The sequence below is a fragment of the Lissotriton vulgaris genome, chromosome 8 (genome assembly GCF_964263255.1).
Source record: "Lissotriton vulgaris chromosome 8, aLisVul1.2, whole genome shotgun sequence".
Taxonomy (NCBI): domain Eukaryota; kingdom Metazoa; phylum Chordata; class Amphibia; order Caudata; family Salamandridae; genus Lissotriton; species Lissotriton vulgaris.
Genome location: NC_141696.1, coordinates 361,634,334 through 361,659,988, shown reverse-complemented (window position 1 = coordinate 361,659,988; position 25,655 = coordinate 361,634,334). Strand labels below are relative to the sequence as shown.

The following is a 25,655-nucleotide window of genomic DNA, read 5'->3' as shown; positions in this document are numbered from 1 at the left end:
TTTTCACATAAAATCACCAATGTTATCCTATGGGAGGAAATTCACTTAGCAGGTAAGTACTGTTATCATTCCAACACTGGTGCATCTCCTGCAAACAGTTGAAAGAATGCGTGTAAGTCATACAGGTGATTTTTAAGGAATGTTTGTAGTTTGTGAAAATCGACACTTAGAAACTTTTCTGGTGAAAACCAGACAATGGATTCCTATGGAAGGAAATTCAACTCACGGGTAAGTACGGTTAAAATTACTTTTCAAGGTTCAGTGCTGGGATGAAAGTTGCAGCACTTGGTTCTCTGCTGATAACAGGTGAGTAATTCAGAATTCGTTGTTCAGCTGATTTTAGATGAATATTTTAAAGTTTCAAAACTCCACACTTAAAAAAAATTCTGAGTGAAACCAGTCAATGTTACCCTATGGAAGAAAAGAGTGTTATCGGCTTTTGGGAAAGTTCTTGACTGGCAGAGTTAGGGCATAGACTCGGGGGTCTCCCAGGGTCAGGTAGGTACAGTTGGTACACCTTCAGAGGCAGAGGGGCAGTCAGGTGCAAAGGTAGTTAAGCCCAATGTTATCCAATGAGAGGCAGGGGGCCTGCGGTTGGTGGCTGCTGGCTAGCAGGCCAAGCGGCTGTGGGAGCTGGGCTCCTGGTCACTTGTTCAGGGGAAGAGGATTAGGACAAAGGTGGCACTGCCAGGGCCACTTGGGCAGCTGGGTGCAGTGTGCTTTTGAGCCGTCGGGCGCTAAATGTTAGTCAATGGAGATCTTGAAAGGTGTAACTAAGGCTGCAGGCTTGGGGACGGAGATTCTTCAGGAGTGACCAACACTTTGAGGGGTAAGTTGGGATCTTGGAGGATAAGTAGACACCCATGAGTTGGGCACAGGGGGCGCCGGGTGCAGGGTGTCTTTTGACATCGGCTCCCCATCCTCAGATGGCGAGAGCCCGTAGATGTGCTTCACCTTGCCTCACTCACCTGAGGGGTGGGGTTGGCAGAGGCTGGCACACCCCCTTTCCTTCCTTTGGGTTTCCCGCCAATCTTCCCGCCAGAGTGGGGGTCAGAACTGGTGGGGGCCAGTGCCTTTGAGGCTTCCCCTGCCCATTCTGGGGGGCGAGAATTAGCACCACGCCCAGGACGTGCATTGTTGCAGGCCAAGGAGAGCAGATGGCTTTCTACACAGGGGTTCAGCAACATGTCTGCTGTGTAGCAGCCTAGGGCGCCTCTCAGACAAGACGTGGATTGTAGGTTAGTTTCAGGGGGCAGCTCTAAGTTGCTCTCTGTAGTGCATCTGGCATTAAATTCCACACTGGCATCAGTGTGGGTTTAATGTGCTGAGAAGTTCGATATCAAACTTCTCAGTCTTCAGTGTAGCTATCATGAGGCTGTGGAGTTCGTAATAACAACCTCCCAGCACCATATACTCTTAACAGCATCACTGCACTTACAGTGCCCAGGAATGGCCCTGGGTACTGTAGGGCCACAGGGCTCATGCACCTGTGCCCACACCACTGGCGTAGTGCACCCAGCTAGAGGGGTGACTGATGTATGCCAGGGCAGTGTGTTTGTGGGCATGGCATACAGGGATGTGTGCCATGTCGACTCTTTGTTTAGTTCTGCACCAGGACACTCAGCCTGCAAAGGCAGTGTGTGGGTGTCAGGGTACAGGGCCCTAAGGTTGGCACAATAAGTGCTGCAGCCCTTAGGGGTCTTCTCTGGTCACAATGCCCTGGATTCCCAGGGTACCATTTACCAGGGGCTGACATGTGGCCAGAGATGCCAATTGGGTTTAGGCTTTAGTACAGTTTTTAGGGAAGGAACACAGGCCCTGGGTACCTGATTGGCAGGGACCCAGGGCACACCAAGGAAAAGTGCATCAGTTATTAGGCAAAAAGTGTGTGTGTGTGTGGGGGGGGGGGGGGCTTCTGCAACAGAAACCCACTTCCATACACAAGCGTCACAATCTTCTTCCTCATTCTCCGGTGAGAGGCACCAGTTGCAGACTTTACGCAGGTCGGTGCGCGGCTACTTGGAGGGGCACCAAGGACAGAATTTAATCTGAGTCCGTTCCATCGGCAGAAGATTGAATAATACTGAACAGGGTGGAAGTCGACCAACATTGCTAGGCCCGAATGTCGCCAATAATGTCTTCTCGACCGAAGACAGTTTTCCTATTTTTTCAAAACACGCAGAAAAGAATGATAAAGCTAGTACAAAACAATACTGACAAGGGTACAGTGGGTTGCGCACCGAGGGGGAACCCGAAGAACCATGTCCTTACCAGATGGCGGAAAGAAAACAATCTAACAATGGAGTCGATGCCCATCCACACTATCACCGAAAGGAGGAGTCACTTTTATCTGTGATTGGGAAAGACTTCTTTGAAGAAAAACAACTTGCAAACTTTCAGACCCACCACTAGATGGCAGGAGTATGCAAAGCATGTTTATCTACAGCACACATGCCTTGAACCATCACTTCAGTAAACTGGATTGACTAACCAGTTGTCCAGGTACTGGAAAATGAGGATGCCCAATCTTCTTAGAGGGGCCACAACAACTGCCATTACCTTTGGGAAGACACAAGGTGCCAATGGGAAGATACCGCAAATTAGTAGCGTTTAGAACTCACAACAAATCACAAGTACTTCCGGTGTGACTGTATGATAGGTATGTGGAAGTATGCATCCTGCAGGTCGAGGGACACCATCCAGTCTCCAAGCCCCAACCCTAGTAGAACTACTAGGATTCATATCAGGAATTTTTCGTTTTTAAAGAAGTTCGGGTCCCTGAGGTACAATGGAATGCAGGCTGCTGCCCTTCTTGGGCACCAAGAAGCAAGGTGTGCAATACCCCTGGCCCCCCTGCTGTGGCACTAACTTCAAGGCTCCTTTAAGGAGAACAGCTGCCAAATACTGTTGAAGTATGGCTAGATGATCAGAAGGAGGAGAGGAGGTGGGGGTTGGATGGGGCGGTACCTAAAGTAATGGAAAGTTGTAGACCTTTTCTGATTTGAAGGACTTAATGGTCGAAGAAATAGCCTTACAAGCCAGAATAAAACGAGACACCTGCCCTCCCATAGGATCTTTGTGAGCTTTGAGAAGCAAACTAGACATGCTTTCCTGGTGGTGCAGTAGAGGAGTAGCCCGACAAGACGATTAGGAGGTTATTTATTGGAACAAAAGGATGATCCTTTCGAGAAGCCGGTCAAGAGACAAAACTGGTGATAGTCTTTGGACGCAGACATGAGTTGCAGGCCAAGGGAACATGCAGTATCCATAGTGGTTTTAAAAATGCTCCAAAGCTGAAGCAACCGTATCACCAAAAAGTAACACCCCATCAAAAGGAAGATCCATCCTATTTGCCTGCACATGAAATGTTTTGTAAAGCGCATTACTACCCGGAGGCCTCGTAGCGCTGTGGGATGGTAGTTCTTTTTCACATCCGCAGAAAAATTGGACTGCGGAGCCAAGCGTGCCTATGAATAATTACAGAAGTGCACAAGACCCGGGTCACAGAATCTGCAGTGTCAAGCTCCAATTTTATGAGATGGGGAGGCAATGTGACCATCTGGAATGAGCTCTTGGAAATGGTCTTTCATATCAGCTGGATGATGTGCAAGATCATTTCAGCCATATCCCAAAGGCATGTATCTGTCGGGAAGGCAGTTAGCATTAAGAGACTTCAAGGAAGTACTTCATGCTGAAAATGCCTCTTTGACCCAGGATTTAAGTTGCTTTGATACCCTATCATTGGAAATTGTTAGAAAGGCACCTCCAGATTATCCCCCTGAAAAGGAGGCTTGAACATCAAGTCTCCAGTGTTGGTTCGGTTGAAAGGAACGCTTGGTCACATGGAGCGGGACGAGAACTGCAACCTATGAGCTGGCTGACTGTCAGAGTGGAAGAGGCTTTCCCTCATGCAGCCAAAATGGACTCTAAAATGACCCCATTAAAGGGAATAAGAGGCTCTGATGTTACAGCAGAAGGTAAAAGGTCCTCAGTAAGAAAGTTGGGCTTGGTTTCTGTGGTGGGCAGTTGCAGATCTAAGACTTTGGCGTCCTTCAGCATCAATTTATATAGAAAGAACACTTCAGGCATTGGTAGACTAGTAGGGAAGTCCACAGCTAACCCCGGGGGAGGTGTCTATGCCGCTGGCAGATAAAAGTCCTTGAAATTCAACAGGATCACGTAGAGTCTCCATAGGGGTTGAAATTCAAAAGGTTCAAAATCATTCCCCAAGATGTCACGGAGATGCTTTCTGTATTTCTTTTCCTAAAGACGCTGTGAATCTCAACTGGACCTGTTTTGAGGGGTGATGTCGGGCAGTGGTGCGGCTTCCGACACTGGCTGTGGAAGTAGTGATAGTGAAGGGGTGGCACCGTCCATGGCATTGGCTGCCAAAACGCGTACCTGAGTGATGGATCAAAACAATGTGTTGCCCGTGCCAGATCTGAAGGCACATCACTTAAGGGAGTCAGATGCAATGGCATGAACACTGGGGGCCAATATGTGAACAATGGTCCAGAAGTCTTCAAATACAGGAATGCCGCCGGATCACACCCTAGGGTTGGGAAGGTTCCTCAGCTGTCAAATACATTTGTGTCAATTACAAAACAACAAGTTTGTGCATGTCTGGTAAAACGCAACAGGTAGGATGCTTATCCCCGAGTTTTCCCTTTGGCCATTTGCCTTAGAATTCCCTTCACCTTGTTCAGGGAATGTGTTTTATAGTGTTTTTAATGATTTACAAAGTTCGTGTCTTAAGGGTGCCTTATCCAAGTAGGACTCATCAGGCTTGGCCATATTTTGTTTCCTATAAATGTACGTGTAGTATTCAAGAAATGCATTACTGATCTCAGTCTGCCTGTGCACCATGCTAACTTGGCAATCACTCACCTGTATTATGGGTGTGCCTCATATTTCAGGTTTAATCAACCAAGCCAGCATATCTCTGGCTTTGCCCCCTTCGTTGTGAGTTCGCTCTATACATTCAGGAGTGATTTAGACTGCTCAATGTTTCCATTATTGTAAGAAATGTAATGATTATTAGTGAGTGGCAACCCTTGTCAGAGGTGAACCTTCAAAGTCACTAAATTAACCAGAGCTAAAGCCCAAGGTAGTTATAGCACAGAGCAGACAGGCTTAACTTAGGGCAATGTGTTAAGTATTTACGTAGTACCAAAACAATAATTAAATTAAAATGCAAAACAATAAAAATCTCTAACCAAATTAGAAAAATAGTGTCACGTTTAATGAACAAAATGACACTGAAATGACAAAACTCCAAGTAGGGGTCCTGGAGATATGAATTAAAAATGTTCAAGTGGGAATGGCGCAAAGAAGGAAAACGTGTAAATGATAGCAGACCTGTCAAGCAGGCTTTGACAATGTAATGTCAAAAAAGATGCCCACATCCCCACCCTGTTATCCTGGAAGGCTCCAATGAGTCATCTCAGAACATTCAGGTCAGCCAATTCTTTGCTCCTGGGAGGGATTTCACACCTCTTTAAATTCAAATTATTGGCTGGCAGGAGTGAGAGAGTAAATGTATATTTAGCCTCCAGGAATTACATGCAGGGAAAAGGTAACTGAAAGTTACTTTTCCTTTCATTTCATTTCATTTCCGTCAAAGAACAGACTGTGCCTTTGGACTAGAACTTTAATATTTATTTTAGATAGTTGTTTAATTATTTTTATTGATAGTCCTATTTCTGAAGGAATATGCTACTTACCAGTATGCATCTGTTCTTGGCATAGAGGGCTGCAGATGGTACATTATGAATAGATCGCCATCTGGTGTTGGGCTCGGATGATTGCACTTTGTTTTTCTCTTGGAGAGTCTTTTGTAGCTTGGTGACTCCTCCTTTGGTTGGTAGTGCGCATGGGCATCGGCTCCATCCTTAGATTGTTTTGCCATAGTAGGGTTAGATGGAGTAGTATGATAGAATACAGATAGAAATGCCCATGTAAGTGTATCTAAATAAGATATTGTTGGAACAGACACAGGTTTCCGGGGAGGCTGGGAGGGCATGTACCACTCTGCAGCCCTCTATGCCAAGAACAGATGCATACTGGTAAGTAGCATATTCCGTTCGAGGCATATGGGCTGCAGATGGTACATTATGAATAGACTATACAGCAGTTCTCTCCCTAGCGGTGGTCGCCCGTGTCTGTTGCAACTGTCTGAAATAAAGTCTTTAATACAGCTTGTCCCACTCTAGCTTGTTGTGTTGTGTGCACATCTACACAATAGTGCTTTGTGAAGGGGTGCGGTGTAACCCAGGTAGCTGCTTTGCATATGTCATCTAATGGAATGTTTCCCAAAAATGCCATAGATGCTCCTAGTTTACGTGTAGAGTGAGCTCTAGGAGGAACAGTTAATGTCCTCTTTGCTTTTAAGTAGCATATTTGAATACATTTTACAATCCATCTGGCAATGCCCGCTTTAGAGATGGGATTGCCCTTATGTGTAGGAGAAAACGCAACAAATAGCTGTTTTGTCTTTCTGAAAGTTTGTGTTCTTTTTATATAATACAATATTGCCCTTCTGACATCCAATGTATGTAGGGCCCTTTCCGCTACCGTCTGTGGTTTTGGAAAGAAGACCGGTAGTTCCACTGACTGATTGATGTGGAATGCAGAAATTACTTTTGGTAAGAATTTTGGGTTTGTTCTAAGAACCACTTTGTTTTGGTGTAACTGCATGAATGGTTCTTGAATCGTAAAAGCTTGTAACTCACTTACTCTTCTGAGTGACGTGATAGCTATGAGGAAGGCCACCTTCCATGTGAGGAATTGTATTTCACACCTATGCATAGGTTCAAATGGTGGTCCCATAAGTCTGGTAAGTACTATGTTGAGATTCCAGACTGGGGAAGGTGGCCGTCTTGGTGGAATGACTCTTTTGTGTCCTTCCATGAAAGCTTTAATTGCTGGTACTTTAAACAGGGAAAGATTTTGCCTGTTTTGTAGGTACGCCGCTATAGCTGCGAGATGAACCCTGATAGAGGTATATGCTAAGTTACATTGCTGCAAGTGTCGTAAATAGCAAATGATTTGTTTAGTGGATGCGTCCAGAGGGTTGATGTGATTACTGTTACAGTGTACAGCAAACCTCTTCCATTTTGCTGCATAGCATGCTCTGGTGGTAGGACGTCTTGCTTGTTTAATGATTTCCATACATTCTGGTGGTAAATCTAAACATCCAAACTCTATGACCTCAGGAGCCAGATCGCTAGGTTCAATTGTTTGGGATCTGGGTGCATTATTTCTCCATGGTTCTGTGTAAGGTGCATGGGTAATAATCTTAGCTTTTGATGTGGCACCTTTGAGAGTTGTAGTAGCGTGGTGAACCACGGCTGTCTTGCCCACGTGGGCGCCACTAGTATCATTGTCATTGAATGCTGTTGCAGTTTCCGAACCACTAACGGAATTAGTGGGAGAGGGGGAAAAGCGTAAGCAAATCTGTTGGACCAATTTATCCATAGTGCATTGCCCTGGGACCGGTGGTGTGGGTACCTGGATGCGAAGTTTTGGCATTTTGCGTTCTGATGATTGGCAAACAGATCTATCTCTGGTTGCCCCCATCTTTGGAAGAATGGCTGCAGTATCTGGTCGTGCAGCTCCCATTCGTGTACTTGTTCTGACTCTCTGCTTAGGATGTCTGCTATCTGATTTTGAACTCCTGGTAGGTGTTCTGCTAAAAGATAGCTCTTTTGAGGAATGGGCCATCTCCAAATGTCCTGTGCTAGTTTGGATAGTTGGAGAGAGTGTGTCCCCCCCTGTTTTTGAATATAATACATTGCAGTCATGTTGTCTGTTCTGATCAGGACTGCTTTGTTGTTTATTTGCATTTGGAAAGCTTTTAGTGCTAGAAATATTGCTAATAGTTCCAGGTAGTTGATGTGCAGTTTCTTTTGCTGCACACTCCACTTCCCCTGCACTGTGTACTTGTCCATATGCGCTCCCCATCCGGAGAGCGATGCGTCCGCTGTCAGTATCACTTGTGGAATCGGTTCTAGGAACGACAGTCCTTTGGAAATGTTTGTTGTGTTCCACCACTTCAGAGAGCAATGCGTACGGTCGTCTACCAACACCAGATCTGTAATCTGACCTTGAGCCTGATTCCACTGTGTCGCTAGACACTCCTGTAGTGGACGCATTTGTAGTCTGGCATATGGTATTAGCAGTATGCAGGAGGACATCATGCCTAACAGCTGCATAAACACTCGTGCTGGTAGTGAGTGTTGTGGTTGAAATCTTTGTATTAACTTGACCATTGTCTGTATCCTGATTAGATTGGGGTATGCTATGGCTCTTTCTGTGTCTATAGTCGCCCCTAGGTATTGTTGAATTTTGTTTGGTTGCAGGTGTGACTTTTTGTAGTTCACCGTAAACCCTAGGTGGTGCAGCAATTGAATGGTCTTCTGTGTGTTGTGAATGCATTCTTCTTGTGACTTGGCCTTTATTAACCAATCGTCCAAGTAAGGGAAGACATGTATTTGTTGTCTTCTTAGGTGTGCTGCCACCACAGCTAGGCATTTTGTGAACACTCTTCGTGCCGTTGTGACCCCGAACGGAAGGACTTTGAATTGATATTGTTGTCCTTCCACTACAAACCTTAGGTATTTCCTGTGGGCTTTGTGAATTGGGATATGAAAGTAAGCGTCTTTTAGATCCAGTGTAGAAAGAAAATCCCCTTTCTTCAGTAAAGGAAGTACCTGTTGGAGCGTGACCATGTGGAAATGTTCCGAATTTATGTATGCATTGAGAGGTCTTAGGTCTAAGATTGGTCTTAGAGACCCGTCTTTTTTGGGGATTAGGAAGTATAGAGAGTATACTCCTGTCCCTTGTTGGTGTTTTGGAACCTTCTCTATGGCATGCTTTTATAGCAGTGATAGTACTTCTTCTTTTAACAATGTCAGATGATCTTGACTCATTGGACGCTGTTTGGGGGGGATGTTTGGTGGGGTAGCTGTGAGTTCTAGGCAATAACCATGTTGGATAATTTGTCTCACCCACTTGTCTGATGTGATGTTTTTCCAGACAGGTAGGAACTGTGATAGACGTCCCCCGACCGGTGTTATGTGGTCTGGGGGAAGTTGTATTAAGTCACTGTTTTGGGGTTGGGGAGTTGCGGTTGTTATTATTTCCGCGGCCTCTACCCTTGTTGTTGTTACCTCTAACTACCTCTTGAATTACCCTAGGGTGACGTAGGTGTAAAAGAGGTGGATTGCTGATTTGTTCCTGTATTTTTTGAGCCTCCTCTATAGGTGGATCTACGAAAGGAACCCCTTTGTGTTGGCTGTTGTAATGCCCCCATTGACTTAGCCGTTTCTGTATCCTTCTTCATCTTTTCTAAGGTCTCATCTGTGCTTGAGCCAAAATGTGTTTTCTGGTCAAAGGGTTGGTTCAATAAGGATGTTTGTACTTCTTGTTTGAACCCAGAGACTCTAAGCCATGCATGTCTCCTTAACATGATACTGGTGTTGATGGATCTTGCTGCAGTGTCTGCTGCGTCTAGGGCGCACTTAATGGAAGTGTTAGTTATTATCTTTCCTTCCTGTATTAGCTGATCTGCCCTCTTCTGATGTTCTTTGGGGAGATGTGTGATGAGTTTTTCTAACTCATCATAATGTGCCCTGCCATAACGTGCAAGTAGCGCTTGTGTATTGGCTATACGCCAGCTATTTGCCGCTTGTGATGCTACTCTTTTGCCTGATGCATCTATTAATTTTGACTCTTTATCTGGTGGAGGGGCCTCTCCTGTAGATAATGAGTTTGCTCTCTTGCGAGCGTTTGAAACTACAAGCGAGTCCAGAGGTACCTATCCTTTGATAAATATTGGATCCTTTGGAGCCGCCTTATATTTTTGATCAATTCTTGGTTTTAACACCCTAGCCCTCACTGGGTCTTCGAATATTTCTGCTGTGTGACTGAGAAGACCCTTCAGCATAGGTAGAGTACCTGATGTTCTTTGTGCAGTAGGTAGTGTCTCTAATAGGAAATCCTCTACCCGTGGTTCTGTATGTAGATCTACCTTATGGTATTTTGCTGCCCTATTAATGAGCTGTACAAACCCTGTGTTATCATCAGGTGGTGAAGGCTTTGAGGGATATAACTCTGGGTCGTTGTCATCATCTGACCCTGCGTCATAATTTTCCCATGGGTCATCCTCATCTGGGATAGTGTCATCATCCCCTTGAGGTTCTCCCTCCCCTGTGTCACTGTCTACATCTGACTGAGGTGTAGATGGTCTTGGTGTAGAAGGTGGAGGAATATTTGGCATAGTGTGAGGAATAGGAGAAGAGGGTGTGACTTTGGGTCGAGGAGAAGTAGGAGGAGTTGTATTTGTCCCCAGTGTTCTCTTTTTAGAAGGAAGAGGTTTGTCTTCTAACTGTTCATTCTTCCTCTTCTTCGTCACTACTTTGCCAGTTTGCGGATCTATAAACAAAATCTTTTGTTTGGGATCTGTTTGCTGCTCCTGTGTCGGTACCAAAGCCTTAGGTTCTGAAAGGTGCCTTTGTTTTCGATCGTCAATGTTCGGTGTTCTCGGCACCGAGTGTTTGCTCAATTCCGATTTTTTCGGTGTCGAGTGAGTCTTCGACGTCGAATCATGTTTTTGTTTCGACATGGAGTGTTTCGATGCCAAGCTTTCCCTTAAATGAAGCTTCGGTGTCGAAGTCGATGTCGACCGCTTCTCGGATCCGACATGGTGGGAGACCGAGAGTTTCGATTTCAGTTTCGGTTTCGTTGCCAGGCCCGAAGGCGGGGCGTCGGAAACTTTTTTCTGCAGTTTGACCGGGCTCGAAGACGGGGTCGTTACCACACGGGGTCGGTTTTATGGTAAGGGGACGTCGTCACTCACGGTTTGTTGTACGTCGAGTTCCTCGACATCCGACTCGTCCCCTTCCGACCCCGACTGATCTTCATGATCTTCTTCATCGAGGTGCTGGTCTTCGAACAGCTCCGGAATCGCCTCCGACTGCATTCTTGAAACCTCGTGTCTTCGAGCTCGACGGTTTCTAATCGTCGACTTGGAGGAGAATGCTGCGCAGGCTTCGCAGTCCCTGGATTCGTGTTCAGGCGACAGGCAGAGGTTGCACACCTCGTGTAGGTCCTTGTGTGGGAACTTAGCACCACACGTTGGACATTTTTTAAATGGAGTCCTTTCCATGGACTCCGGGCTTGACCACGTCGAGAAAGTCCTCCTTTTCGTCGACGTAGATCAAAGTTTTTCTTCGATGTTGGAGTCGTAACGCGTCGGAATGGAAATGAAATCGCGTTCGATAACAATACCGTCGAATTGGAAAGGGAATACGCGCCGATAAATCACTTCTTTCCGAAGTCGATCTGGAGCGTCTCAATCCTCATCCGAACCCGATGGCGGAAAAAAACAATCTAAGGATGGAGCCGATGCCCATGCGCGCTACCAACCAAAGGAGGAGTCACCAAGCTACAAAAGACTCTCCAAGAGAAAAACAAAGTGCAATCATCCGAGCCCAACACCAGATGGAGATCTATTCATAATGTACCATCTGCAGCCCATATGCCTCGAACATACAGTTTCAGCATTTAGATTTTTTTTACAGAGGACAGCTAGGCTTGCCACAGTGAAAATAGCTTTTGGGCGATATTCACTGTAAAGACATGTTAACATTACATTTCTCCATTTTCTACATTTGAATTCCAGACTACAATACCTATATGGGGTGACTTATTAATATCTAAAAGAGAGGTTTTGACTGTCAAAAGAGTTTTTTTTGACTGGTCGAAATGCAGATTTTACATTGCTTCATTCAGGGTACACAGGGTAGACCTAAAGTAATATTTTCACTACCACTATAGTGGATAGCGAGAAATGGGGTTTACAACGGTGGCGGAGCCACATGTGCCGCTTCTACACAAGCTGAGCAACACTTGCATGAATCACACATATGCCTTAACCACGTGCATGCATGGTTAAGGTAGTCGGTGGCCCAGATGTGCGGAACAGGAAGGACTGGGAATGGAAGCTCTGGTTAAGTGGGGCTGGTGCCAGGTTTTGGGGGAAGGCAGTAGTTTTTAGGACTCTGGATGGAGAGGGGGGAGTCAGGTAGATTTTAGGGCTGGGGGTGAGTTTTAGAGCTAGAGGAGGAAAGGGGCAGTTTTCAGGGCTGGGAGTCAGTTTTAGATCTGCGGGGGCTGGGGTAGTGTTTGGGCAGGGTTTTAGGGCTCAAGGCGAGGGTGGGGGGGTGCAGGAAGTTGGCTCTGTATATACTATACCAAAGCAAGGTATAGTGTGCACTGAATCTAGAGGATCCCCAGAGGTTTACATAGGCTTAAGTAGATAATACTAAAAGCTCTATTTGTGGTAGTGTGGTTAGGCAGTTAGGCTTATCAGAGGGCTGTGTTAGGCGTTTGTTGTACACACTCAGCCAAGAAATGATTACACACAATCTCAGACTGAATTCAAGACCAACGGCTTTGTATAAAAAGTTAATATTTTGTTATTTTATTTTAGAACCAAGAGAAACTCAGTAGCAGGTAAGTAACAGTTGCAAGAATATAAATACTTTTCAAATACAATAGGTATTGTGTTGTAAAGACCTAGAAGTATTTAACAGAAGCATAAAAAATACTTTAGCAATTGTCACTCAAATAGTAGTAATCTTAGCCAATGGAAGACTTATGTAGGTACCTGAGGTTTCGGCACAGACCCTGGGGGTTAAAGCAAGCATTGGGGGGAGGGGGTACAAGGCAGCACCAGTTATACACCACCAGGGTGCAAAGCAGTGCTAGATGCACAATGCAAGTAAAGAGGGATCTCTGTTGCACAAAAAGGCTTCAGGCTTGGACCAGGAGGCTGGACAAAGGTGAACAACAGTGGGGCAGGTAAGTTGAGATGTCAGAGAAGGCCTGGGAACAGTCGGCTGGGCTCCCCAAAGTTAGGGGCTGAGGATGCAGGGGTACGTTTTGTTGTCAGATTTTCTTTACCAGAACCAGTCGTGGTCAGGGGGACCCTTTGCGAAAAGGCTGCAGGCGTTTCCGTGGAGTCGAGAGGTCAGCCATCAGTGGAGACTAAGTCTGTATCGCTGGGGAGACTTCATTAACTTGGTAAGCCACTCAGACTCGGGCCCAGGGCGTCAAGCGCAGAGTGGGCAGTATCGTAGTTCCAGGTGGATCCTTAGCCTTTTTAGTTCGATTCTTCAGGAAAGGGTCGCGGTCCTCGGGAGATTTGGTCTTTGTTGAAGAGTGGGTAGTCTTCCTCGGGGATCTGGAAATTGCTGGCTACAAGACAGGAATCATCTTCTTTGCAGGTTCTTTAAGCTGGAGGCAGGCTGGTCGGGTTGGGGCCAAGTCAGTCATCTTCTTCAGGCTTTGCTGCATGGCATCTTCATCTGCCTTCTTCTAGGTTGCAGGAATCTCAGGATCAAAGTTCAGGAGTTGTATTAAATACTGAATTTAGGGGTGTGACAGGTGCTGGGTGATGGTAGTCAATGGGCCACTTGCCGTTTAGGGTGCCTACACCCTTTGTATGTTCCCTCCCTTTGGGGAGGGGGCATCCCCTAACCCGAATGGCTAAAATCCTTCAATTCAAAAGGATTTTAAAAAAAGGGGGTCATTTCAGCTCAGCTAACCTTAGTGGCAGTCCTTGCAGACAGGGAACACACCTCTCCAGACTACTAATTTTTCCACCGGCCTTGCTGCCAAAAGTAGGAGGGCTGGCAACTACTCAAGCTGGAGAGGCCCTGGCTAGTGTAACAAAAGGCAGGAAGTCTTTGAGGCTCACCGCCCTGACAGTTGCTACTCGGGGGTAGGTGTGAAGCATCTTCACCCGGAGCAGGCTTTAATTCTGACCCACAAGAGCACAAGGATCTGACCTCAGGGGGTCTGAAACATTTGTGGGTGAGGCAGGCTGGTGCAGATCAGTCAGCTGGATACGTCTGAGTTGTTTGTTTTTCAGGGGGCATCTCTAAGATGTCCTCTAAGCGCATCTGATAACAAATCCAGCACTGGCATCAGTGTGGGTTTATTATGCAGAGAAATTTTATACCAAAATAAGAATTCAGTAAAGCCATTATAGAGCTGTGGAATACTTAATGACAAACTCTCAGCCCATGTACTCAATATGCACTTCACTGCACTTACAATGTCTAAGAATGGACTCAGACACTGTAGGGGCCAATTGCTCCAGAAGCTATGCCCTCACCTGGGGTTTAGTGCACCCTGCCTAAAGGCTGTGAGGCCTGCTGGAGTGGTGACCTACCTATTCAACAGGCAGTGTTTGGAGGCTTGGCACTTCCCTACAGTGGTTGGGGTAGTTTTAAGGCTGGGATTTAGGGTTCAGGGTGGGGTGGGGCTGGGGCAGTTCTCAGGGCTGGGGTCAGTTTTATTGCTCAGGGCAAGGGGGCTGTTGTTGAGGTAGCTTTTTGAGCAGGGGCTGGGTTTTAGGGCTCAGGGTTGGAGTCGGGGTAGTTTTAAGGCCTGGGGCGGGGTGGATTGCAGGGCTGGAGTATTGGGTGATAGGGCACCGGGTGGCGGGTATGGGTGTGCACTTTACCACACATATCCCTTTAGCAATCACGCCTTTGAAACAAAATTTATGGTAAAGGTATGCGTGGTAAAGACGCAGTCGTGGTTCAGACCGCGTTGTTCAGGCATGAGTGGTTTAGGCATGCGTGGCTGTATTATAAAACAGTGGATGGCAAAATAGGTGCTGCAGTGCCCTAGTGGCATTAACGTGAAGGTCCTCATACACCTTGTACCATGTATTAGGTACTTATAGGCGAGTTAAATATACCAGTTAGAAGCATGCCAATTCAACCATCTTTAAAGAGGGAGTCCAGGCCGTTTACTACTGGTTTCAAGGAGTAAAGTGCACAGAGTTCCAACAACAGTAACAAATATAAGGGCGACCAAAAGGGGAAAAATACGGGGTAACCATGCAGAAATGGAGGATTTCCTACAATGATCAAGTCATAATTTCCCTCTCAGTCACTAATGATTAATGTTTGTTTTCGCACGTGATCTTTTTCTACTTTGAGAAATTTCCTGTCCAGTTTACTTCTACGCCTTGCTCCTACCATCAGATCTTGACTGCAAATACACAGCATGAATCAAGTGGCAGGTGTGCATATCAGCAATGATCAAACTATTTAGTGTGTAAAGTTTCTTTTTTTGTGGTTACATATGCGAACCACCGCAAACAGAATCTAGCCCAGACACTAGCCCGGGATGATGGAGGTAAAAGGGACAATACTTGGTCCAGATAGACGACACTATAACTGGGTGGGAGGAGGTAGAAAACAAATGACTGATGCAAATATGATGAGATGGGACGAACTGATTATTCGCATAACCAATAGAAATCATTGTAAAGAAAAATGCGGGCACTGTGATTGAACATGATTTAATGGAGAATGTTTTGATTTGTTGTGCAAAACTTGAATAAAAAGGTTTACAAAAAAAATTCCTTTTGTGAATCTGGGTCTACATATTGTTGTGTGTTGTACCAATTTGGAGAAATATGATGGAAACTAGGGAATAAGGAAGAGCAGTCTCTTGCACACATTGTTCTACAATGTATGATACTGGTAAAGCAAACAAAGATTCCTCTTACATTTTCGTTAATACTGCTGTTTACCAAGAAACAACATAGGATGGGTTCCTAAGATGAAAGTATAAAAGTATAATATCATTGAAAAGTTCTTAGAATTACTTAAATCATGCTCAAAACAACAGGTTAGCCTACCAACATATTTGGGAAAAAAGAATCAATGTGTATTTCTTATTTTAACCAAATACTTCCCACCAAGTACTATTAATCAACTGGAATACCTGTTGCTGTGACTGAGCTTGTGGTTGTTGCTGAAATTGTGATAACAAGGAGTCCATCATATCTCCTCCAATGGGAGAAGGAGGATTGTCATCCTCATTTATAGAGCTTCTTCGTGGATCCTGATTACTGTCCACAAACATGTTTAGAAAGGTCTGCGTACAGATTAAAAAAAGTATTAAAATCGATGAAGAGCCAGAACAATGAAACATATGCTGCAAGTAATCGTTAGTAAACAAGTATTCATCAGTTTTCATCCCACAGTGAACCAGTTTTTCCACTTAAGTGTATTTCCAAAGGTTGAGCTGCAAATCATAAAAGAAAACTATAGACTTGTAATAGTAGTTTCCAGTGGTGGGCACATTTTTCATATTTTCACCTTCTTGAATCACAGTTTGGGTTATTCCAGTTCATATAAAATGCATTGCACAGTAACAAAATACCAAAGTATAATTAACAGGGAAAAATATAAATTAATGTTATTTATAAGTTTCAAACTTTGGCATAGATAAACAAGTTACCATTGGTAATGCACAGTCTAGTGAATACTTTGTGTAACTGCACATTCCTCACCCCTTGAACAGCCTCAGGCCACAGACTGGGCTCTGAGACTTCTCATTAATTCCCTTGCACTCCAGTAGGTGGAGTTGTGCGTCTCCTCATCAAATCTGTCCTGCACAAGGAATGACGTTGGAGCCACACATAGCAATCATCTTTGTGTGCTGGTGTCCACATCTCGCTTAACTCTGTTCAGATCCAATACTGATCAGAGTAAACAGTGTGCACATCTCTAAATTTAGGATCTTTTTAGGTGAGAACAGTCCATTCCACAGGACAGGAGGCAGGTGGGTCAGTGAGGAATCTGCTGTTAGATAGTGTATCCACCTGAAGAACAAGTTATTTACCTTCGGTAATGATATATCTGTAAGAGAAATATATTAGTTATGGATTCCTTACCTTAGAATTACCCCCAGGTGTCAGATTGGATCCGGAGAATTTTTCTTCAGCTGTACCCCTGCGCGTCGGTCGACTCCCCGTTCATCGCTGGCGTTGTGATCGCCAGAATGACGTCTCGGTATGTTCTTAGACGACGCCCCTGCACGCTGACGTCAGTTCATTACACGACATTACATGCCAGAAGTGCAGAGCCATGCAAGACACTGACCACTGGTACACAAAACTAGGGCCCTCAAAGGGAGTCACTTACTCTAGAAGTCAGTTCGCAGAACGGGGAGGATGGGTGAGGCGGTAAGGAATCTATAACTAATATATGTCTCTTACAGATATATTGTCACTGAAGGTAAGTAACTTGTTCATCTTAAAGAGACTATTAGTTATGGATTCCTTACCTTAGAATAGATACCCCAGCAATACCAAACCCCGGTGGTGGGTCTGCGAACCAAGTTCACACCAGGAAGTCTTGAAGAGAGGAGCGGCCAAAGAAGCCATCTCTCCAGACTTGGCTGTCCAGGCAGTAATATTTAGTGAACATGTGCAATGAAGCCCACGTGGCTGCCTAGCAGATGTCATGAAGGGGTACTCCACGTCCCATAGCAGTAGTGGCTGCCGCAACACTACTGGAGGTTCCTTTTTGGCCAAGGAATAATACATTTTAATGCAAAGAACGACCCATTTCGAGATTATTCGTATTTTGCACGGCCCGACCTTTCTTGGCGCTCACATAGCCAACAAAGAGCTGATCATCCGCCCAGAAATGTTTTGTGCCATCCAGATAAAATGAAAGCGCACGTTTTGGATCCAGACGGTGGAGCCTCTCCTCCTCTTTGGAAGGATGCGGGAGCGGGAGCAAGGTGGGCAAAGTGATGATCTGTCCTATGTGGAAAGAGGTAACCACATAGGGAAGTATAGAAGGTCGAGTTCGAAGGACAACCTTGTGTGGATGAACAGCAAGGAAAGGAGGTTCAGAAGAAAGAGCCTGAAGCCCACTCACCCTGCGAGCAGAGGTGACGGCAACCAGAAAAGGAGTCTTTAAGGTCAAGAGTCTGAGAGGACTATTATGTAGTGGCTCATAGGGAACGCACATAAGGTAAGTCAGAACAAGGTTCAAATCCCACTGGGGCATTACGAAAGGAATAGGAGGAAACAGGTGAGTAATGCCCTTAAGGAAACAATTTAAAATAGGGAACTTGAAAAGAGAAGGCTGATCAGGAAGGCGAAGAAAGGACGAAATGGTAGAAAGATAGCCCTTGAGGGTGCCCAGAGCAGAGCACTGCAGGACCAAAGAAAGCAGGAAGAGGAGAACCTCAGAGTAGGGGCAGAAAGGGGATCCACGGCCTTTGCTGCGCACCATGCAACAAATCTGTTACATCTACAGGAGTATACTGTTTTAGTAGAGGGACGCCTGGCTGCCAAGATAACATTACAGACTTCAGGAGGAGGGTCGAAGGCTGTAAACTGTTGCTGCTCAAACTCAACGCAAGGAGGTGGAGGCTGGACAGGTTCGGGTGGAGGACCGTCCCCTGATGTTGCGACAGAAGATCCTCCTGAAGGGACAGTATGATCGGAGGATCGATGGCCATGTTCAAGAGCTCGGGATACCAGACGCTTCGTGCCCAGTCCAGAGCCACAAGAATGACTTGGGCCCGGTCGCGCTTGATCTTTAGCATTCTGGGCAGAAGTGGTATAGGCGGAAAGGCATATAGAAGACCGCAACTCCACTCCTAACAAAAAGAGTTACCTAGCGAGTGCCACCTTGGAAATTCCAACTAGCAGAATGTTGACATTGTACGCTCTCTTTAGTGGCGAATAGATATAACCAAGGCTCTCCCCACTGCTGAAAGAGACCTTGCACCACCTCCGAGTGAAGACGTCATTTGTTATCCATTAAACACCGGCGACTGAGTTAGTCCACCCTGGTGTTCATAGTACCTGCCAGGTATTGAACCACCAGGGACATGCAATGATGTTCCAGCCACTTCCAGAGACAAAGGGCCTCCTAACAGAGGGTCCACGACCACACACTGCCCTATTTGTTGCAATACCACTTGGTGGTGGTGTTGCCTGTGAATACCTGCATGAATGAATGAATGATTAAAATTTATAATGCGCAGACAATGACCCGCAGGTATCAAGGCGCCTAACAGAAAGAGGTCAAAAAAGAAGAATGCTGCTGTGCTACATGTACGCTTGCGTAAAAAGGTGAGTTTTCAGAGCCTTTTTAAAAGCCTGAAAGGTGGGCAGAGATCTTATTTCCAGAGGAAGAGCATTCCACCAGGTAGGGGCCAAGGTGGAGAAGGCCTTACCACCCCATTTCGCTCTCCTGAAACGAGGGGTCGTTAACAGAAGTCTCCCGGAAGATCGAAGGTTTCTGGTGGGGAGATAGCGGGACAGGATGGAGCTTAGACCAGAAGGGCTGTTTCTAGCCAGAGCCTTGTATGTAAGGCACAATATCTTAAAATGGATCCGGGCCTCTACGGGCAGCCAGTGTAGCAGCTTTCTAGCTGCTGTGGCTGAGGAGCGTTTGGGGAGGTCCAGGACGAACCTGGCAGCGGCATTTTGGACTACCTGTAGGCGTTGCAGTAGGCCCTTTTTCAGGCCCGCATACAAGGCATTACAGTAGTCAATCCTAGAGCCTATTAAAGCAACTGCTAGTTGTTTCCTGGCCTGGAGGGAAAGGTAATTCCTAATTCTTCTCAGGATATGAATCATGCCCCAGCAGGTGGAGATGGTACGACTAATCTGCTTGCTCATGTCCAGGGCGGGGTCAATCATGACCCCCAGATTCTTAGCAGAGATGGTGGGGGTGGGGCAGGCTCCCAGTGACTCTGGCCACCAGCTAGGCGACCAAATTTCCTCTTTCCCTCCGAACACCATCACCTCTGTCTTCTCTCCATTTAGTTTAAGCGAGTTTGTTATCATCCACTTGCCGACTGCCTCCATGCAAGATCTAAAATTGGAGGCAGTAGGAGCGCTAGCGTGGGAGAGAGAGACCAGGATCTGGGTATTGCCAGCATAGGAAATTATCTCCATCCCGTAAGATCTGATCAGCCTGGCAAGTGGGGTCACGTAGATATTAAAGAGGGTCGGACTTAAAGCCGACCCCTGAGGGAACCCACATTGCACAGGAAGGGATGGAGATATATAGTCCCCCAGCTTCACTCTTTGTTCTCGATGGAAGAGAAAGGACGTGAGAAGATACAGGGCAGCACCCTTTACCCCAATCTCCCTCAGACGAGTTGTTAGTATTGAGGGGGAATGGGTATCGAAAGCCGCTGTCAGATCTAGAAGGATCAGGAGGGTGGTCTGGCCCTCATCCACCCGTGTGCGTATGTTGTCCAACACTATGGTGAGGGCAGACTCAGTGCTGTGATCCCTCCTGAAACCATGTTGGGAGAGATCGAGACAGTCCGAACTTTCGATAAAGGCGGTAAGATGGAAATTGAGGTGCGCCTCTAGCATCTTTGCTGGGGCAGGGAGAAGGGAGATTGGTCGGAAGTTTTTTAGAACTGATGGGTCCAGGGTAGCTTTCTTCAGGAGAGGTCTTACCACCGCTCTTTTCCATTGCGTGGGAAAGACCCCGTCTCTCATGGCTCTGTTCATAATGTCGACCAGAGGCAGCAGAAAAGTAGCTCTGCATTGTTTGCGGATCCTTAGGGGACATTCATCAAGAGGAGAGCCAGACTTGGTTTTGTTAAGTAGGCAGTCAAGAGTGTCACAAGAGAGAGGGGGAAAAGAGTCTAAGGTACTCCTGAAGGATGATGCTGTCGGGACGAGGTCAATAGGCCCTGGGGAGGGGGGCCCGTTCATGAGTGATTTTTGACGTTCCAGAGCTGAATGTATATCGGATATTTTGGTCTGAAAGAAAGAGGCGATGTTGTTGCAGAGCTCTTGGGACGCTGTTACGGGGTCAGGGAATTGAAGGGTTATGAGTGAATCTACCACCTTAAAAAGCTCCTTAGAGGAGGATAAGGAGGTGGTGAGGGTGGTGAAATATATGCACTACTCTACCTTTGACAGAAGGAAGGAATGCCTCTGATCTCCGCCTCACCCATGTGGCCGCCCGATCCCATGAGTGATGCATCTGTCAACACTGAGAAATCTGGTTGGGAAAGGGAGAGGTATCTGCTATTGACCCATTCCTGGTTTGTGAGCCACCACTGCAACTGATGTGCAGACCCCGCTGAGAACTGGATGACATTGGACAGATTCCCCTGATGCTGCGCCCACTGGAACTTCAGGTACCACTGCAGAGCCCGCACATGCCACCTGGCATGATCCACCAGCAGGATGCAGGAGGCCATGAGGCCCAGCAGCCTCAGGTTCATCTGCACCGAAATCCGTGATAGACGCTGGAACATCAGTATCATAGCTCGAATATCCCGGACTCGCTGTTTGGGAGGATAGGCCCAAAACTGCTCTGTGTCCAGAACTGCTCCAATGAAAAGGAGCCCCTGAGAAGGGTGCAGGTGCGACTTCGGCAAGTCGACTGTGAACCCCAGCGAATGCTGGAGGTCCGCTGTAGTGTGGAGATGGGCGACGACAACCTGGGGCGAGCTCGCCTTCAACAACCAGTCGTCGAGATAGGGGAAAATTGGAACCCATGATCTGCGCAGATGAGCTGCAACGACCGCCATCACTTTCGTGAACACGCTAGGGGCGCTGGTAAGGCCAAAGGGGAGCACAGTAAACTGAAAATGGTCGTGGCCTACCGTGAACCGAAGGTAATGCCTGTGAGCCGGCAGGACGGGGATGTGGAAATAAGCGTCCTGCAAGTCCAATGCCGCCATCCAGTCTTCAGGGTCAAGGGCAGACAGGACCTGAGCTAATGTCAACATTTTGAACTTCTCCTTCCGGAGCGGTCCCTGAGGTTCAAGATAGGACGCAGGCCTTTGTCCTTGGGGGCACCATAAAGTAGTGGAAGTAGCAGCCACAACCTTCTTCTGGCATAGGGACTTGCTCGATGGCTTCCTTGGCCAAGAGAGCCGCGACTTCCTGATGGAGAAGGACCAGGTGATCCTCCGACATGCGATGGAATGCAGGTGGCATGGAGGGAGGAGTAGTCTCTATGGGGAGGGAGTAGCCCCTTTGGACTATCTGCAAACCCACCTGTCAGACGTGATGTGCCAGTGGAGGAGGTGATGGCGGATCCTGCTGCCCACTGGCATCTGGTGGGCCTGAAAAGTCAGACTAGGAAGGTTTGGAGGCTGCTGCAGAGGGGGCACTGGTGGACTGGCACGACCGCTGGCCCCCAGACCGATGACGGTGGGTCCCACGTCCTCGGCACCGCAGAGGCTGGACAGACTGCGCAGGCATGTGGCTCTGGGCAGAACGTGGTGGGGCATCTCTTCCGTAACCACAAAAGGGGCGAAAAGCAGATTGCGTGAGGCGGGAGATGGTAGCAAGGCCCAAGGATCTGGCTGTAGCCCTAGAGTCCTTGAAGCACAAGAGAGCATTGTCCGCTTTGCAGCCAAACAAGCAACGGCCATCAAAGGGCATGCCCAAAAGAGTCGATTGGACATCGCCCGAGAAGCCAGTGGACCTCAGCCAGGCATAGTGTCTCAGGGCTACAGACGTTTAAATCGTCCTGCCTAGCGAGCCGGCAGTGTTCATCCCACAGCGAACTTTGCTGCATCCCTCCCTTCAACGACTGCACCGGAGAGTACGGACCGGACCTCCTCCGGGTACTGTGGCAGCACCTGCGCAACCGTTTCCCACACAGAGTAGGTGTAACGGCCCAAGAGACATGCAGTGTTCACTGACCGCAGTCCTAAGCTGGCGGAAGAAAACATCTTCCCAAAATGATCCAGCTTTTTGGATTCCCTATCAGGGGGAGCAGTAGGGAACGCACCTTTGGATGTTGAGGCTTGGGCCACCAAGCTCTCAGGTGTGTTCGGAGAGGAAATTGGGGTCACCCCGGGCTAGGCGGTGGCATTGGGCAATCATAAGCCCCTGTGCTGGGCCTGGTGTCCAGAAGGATGTCTGTGAGGGCCTCATTTAACGGCAGCAGGGGCTCCTAAGAGGCTGCTGCTGGTTGAAGCACCTCAGTCAGGAGATTAGTCCCGACTGTCACTGTAGGTAGCTCAAGGCCCAAGGCCTCAGCTGCACTATGCAACACCACATAGTAGGAGGCTTCCTCCTCTGTAGCCATGGTGTGGGGGAGAAAGCACACCGAGGTCAGAGGATGTATCCAGACCACTGGCCTCGCCCAGTTCCTCTTTTTCAGTCCGACTCTTCCAGCTGGTCTGCTAGAGGGTCAAGAGACCCCTTCGAGTCCTCCTCACCCTCCTCTGGCTGCCACTCAGGGCAATAAGGAACACCAGGATAGAACAAAGGTACAAAAGTACCAGTCGGCCCTGGTACGGGCGTCAGTCAACCCTGGTCAACGCCGGTTGGAGAGACAACCAGCGTCGGAGGGGGCGGAGGTTTCACCAATGGATTTGGTGCCAGAGGAGGTGTAGCAAGGTCGACCGGTGCCAATCCGTATCCAGACCTGGATCCCTGGGGGCCTTGCGGCGTTGAAGCCCCCGGCATCGAAGGCCTAGAACCCCCAGCTGAGTGTGCGAGCCACGAAGGCGCGCTGGCGGGGTTGGGCTGCCCAGAGATGGAGTGGAGGGCTTCGTAAAAGCTACGAAGTTGGGCTGGGGTCCTCCTGGCGCCCGGGAAGAGAGGGAAACTTGGAGCCTACCCAACAGGCTCCATGGGAAGAGCCGGACTACCTTCCGCATACCGCATCGCAACGGTGCTTCTTTGCCTTCTTCTTGTGCTGCAACTTACCCGAAGATGAAGACTTCGAAGTGGAGTAATGGTGGAAACTCCGCGACCGGTCCCGTGACCTCCCTCATGACCAGGACCGTGAGAAGCATTTGGGACTGCTCCTGCAAAGACTTCAGGTACATGGCCCGGCAGTCGGAGCACGACTTCGGGTCAAAGTTGCACTCAAGGCACCAGAGGCGCACCAGATGTCAGTCCATGACCGACATCACTTGTGACAGGAGCCATAAAGTATGAAGCCGGTCCGTCGATGTGACGTCCCTTGCACCAGGAGTTGAAAGACTCGGGGGAAAAAAAAGTAGAAAAAACTCCAATCAAAAAAGACTAAGTGTACCGCTCTCTCCTGATCTGCGCCGGCTGGCGTGGAAGAAGAAAGAATTGATGTCAGCGTGCAGGGGCGGCGTCTAAGTAGATACAGAGATGTCATTCAGGCAACATGACGCAACAAGGAAAGCAGTTTTCCATGTTAAAAATTGTAGTTCACATTTATGTAACGGTTCAAAAGGGGATCCCATGAGTCTTGTAAGGACTACATTTAGGTTCCATACTGGAGCAGGTGGTAACCTGGGTGGGATTATCCTTTTTAATCCTTCCATAAATGCTTTTATTGCAGGTACTCTAAATAGAGATAGATGATGTCTATTTTGTAAATATGCTGCAATAGCTGCTAGATGCAGGCATATGGAAGAGTAAGCCAAATTGGACCTTTGTAAATGTAGAAGGTAGCAAATGATATTTTGGATGGAAACATACAAAGGATCAATGTGATTGTTGTTTCAGTATATTGCAAAACGTTTCCACTTAGCAGCATAGCATGCTCTGGTAGTGGGTCTTCTAGCTTCTTTAATTATATCCATACAGTCTGGTGGTAGGTTTAAGTAACCAAACTCTAGGACTTCTGGAGCCAGATCGCCAAATTCAGTTGACTTGGTTCTGGGTGTCTTATTTCTCCATGGTTCTGTGTTAACAGGGACGGCGTGAGCTGTAATTTCTGATGTGGAACCATTGAGAGATCTAGTAGCGTGGTGAACCACGGTTGACGTGCCCATGTAGGGGCCACTAGTATCAGTTTGAGGGACTGTTGTCTGAGCTTACGTACTACTAGTGGGATGAGTGGGAGAGGCGGAAAAGCGTACGCAAATCTGCCTGACCAATTCATCCATATTGTATTCCCCTCCGACCGTGGGTGTGGAAACCTGGCGGCGAAGGTTGGGCATTTTGAGTTCTCGTGGGTGGCAAACAGGTCTATTTGTGGATGCCCCCACATTTGAAAGAATGGTTGAAGTACTTGTGGTTGCAACTCCCATTCGTGAATCTGTTGTGATTGACGACTTAACAGATCTGCTATCTGGTTGTGGATCCCTGGAAGGTGTTCCACTGTCAGATGTATGTTTTGAGGAATGGCCCATCTCCAAATGTTCTGTGCAAGTTGGGACAGTTGAAGAGAGTGTGTCCCCCCCTGTTTTTGTATGTAGTACATAGCTGTCATATTGTCCGTCCGGACTAAGACAGCTCTGTTTTGGATTTGTACTTGAAACGTTCTGAGTGCTAGGAAAATTGCTAGCAGCTCTAGGTGGTTGATGTGGAACTGTTTTTGTTGATTGTTCCACTGACCCTGTGTGGTATAATGTAGTAGATGGGCTCCCCATCCTGTGAGGGATGCGTCTGTCGTGAGCACTACTTGTGGAACAGGTTCTAGGAACAGCCGTCCCCTTGTCAAATTTTTGGTGTTCCACCATTGTAGAGAGCGATATGTACGGCTATCCACCAACACCAGGTCTGTGAGCTGACCTTGAGCCTGATTCCACTGTTGTGCTAGACATTCCTGTAGTGGACGCATTTGCAGTCTTGCGTGGGGAACTATGAAGATGCAAGATGCCATCATCCCTATTAGTTTCATGAACCCTCTGGCTTGTAGAGAGTGTTGGCATTGAAAAAGGGAGACTAAGTTCTGAATACTTTGAATCCTGGCTTGACTGGGATAGGCTTGAGCTTCTGATGTGTTTATAGTAGCTCCTAGATATTGATGAACGTGCGAAGGCTCTAGGTGCGACTTGGTGTAGTTTATCGTAAACCCCAAGTTGTGCAGTGTTTGAATTGTTTGCTTTGTGTGTTG

The 25,655-nt window shown here is 47.3% G+C and overlaps 1 protein-coding gene across 3 annotated transcripts in view; it reads right to left on the bottom strand.

Annotated features, from left to right (window-relative positions):
• The window catches only part of MED14 (mediator complex subunit 14), a 1,095,522-nt gene that overhangs the window by 297,290 nt on the left and 772,577 nt on the right, over window positions 1-25,655 (bottom strand). For all 3 annotated transcript variants that reach the window (XM_086934128.1, XM_086934129.1, XM_086934130.1), the window contains exon 22: window positions 15,811-15,963. In XM_086934128.1, the coding sequence (XP_086790254.1) occupies window positions 15,811-15,963 (153 nt within the window). The remainder of the gene's footprint in view (window positions 1-15,810; window positions 15,964-25,655) is intronic.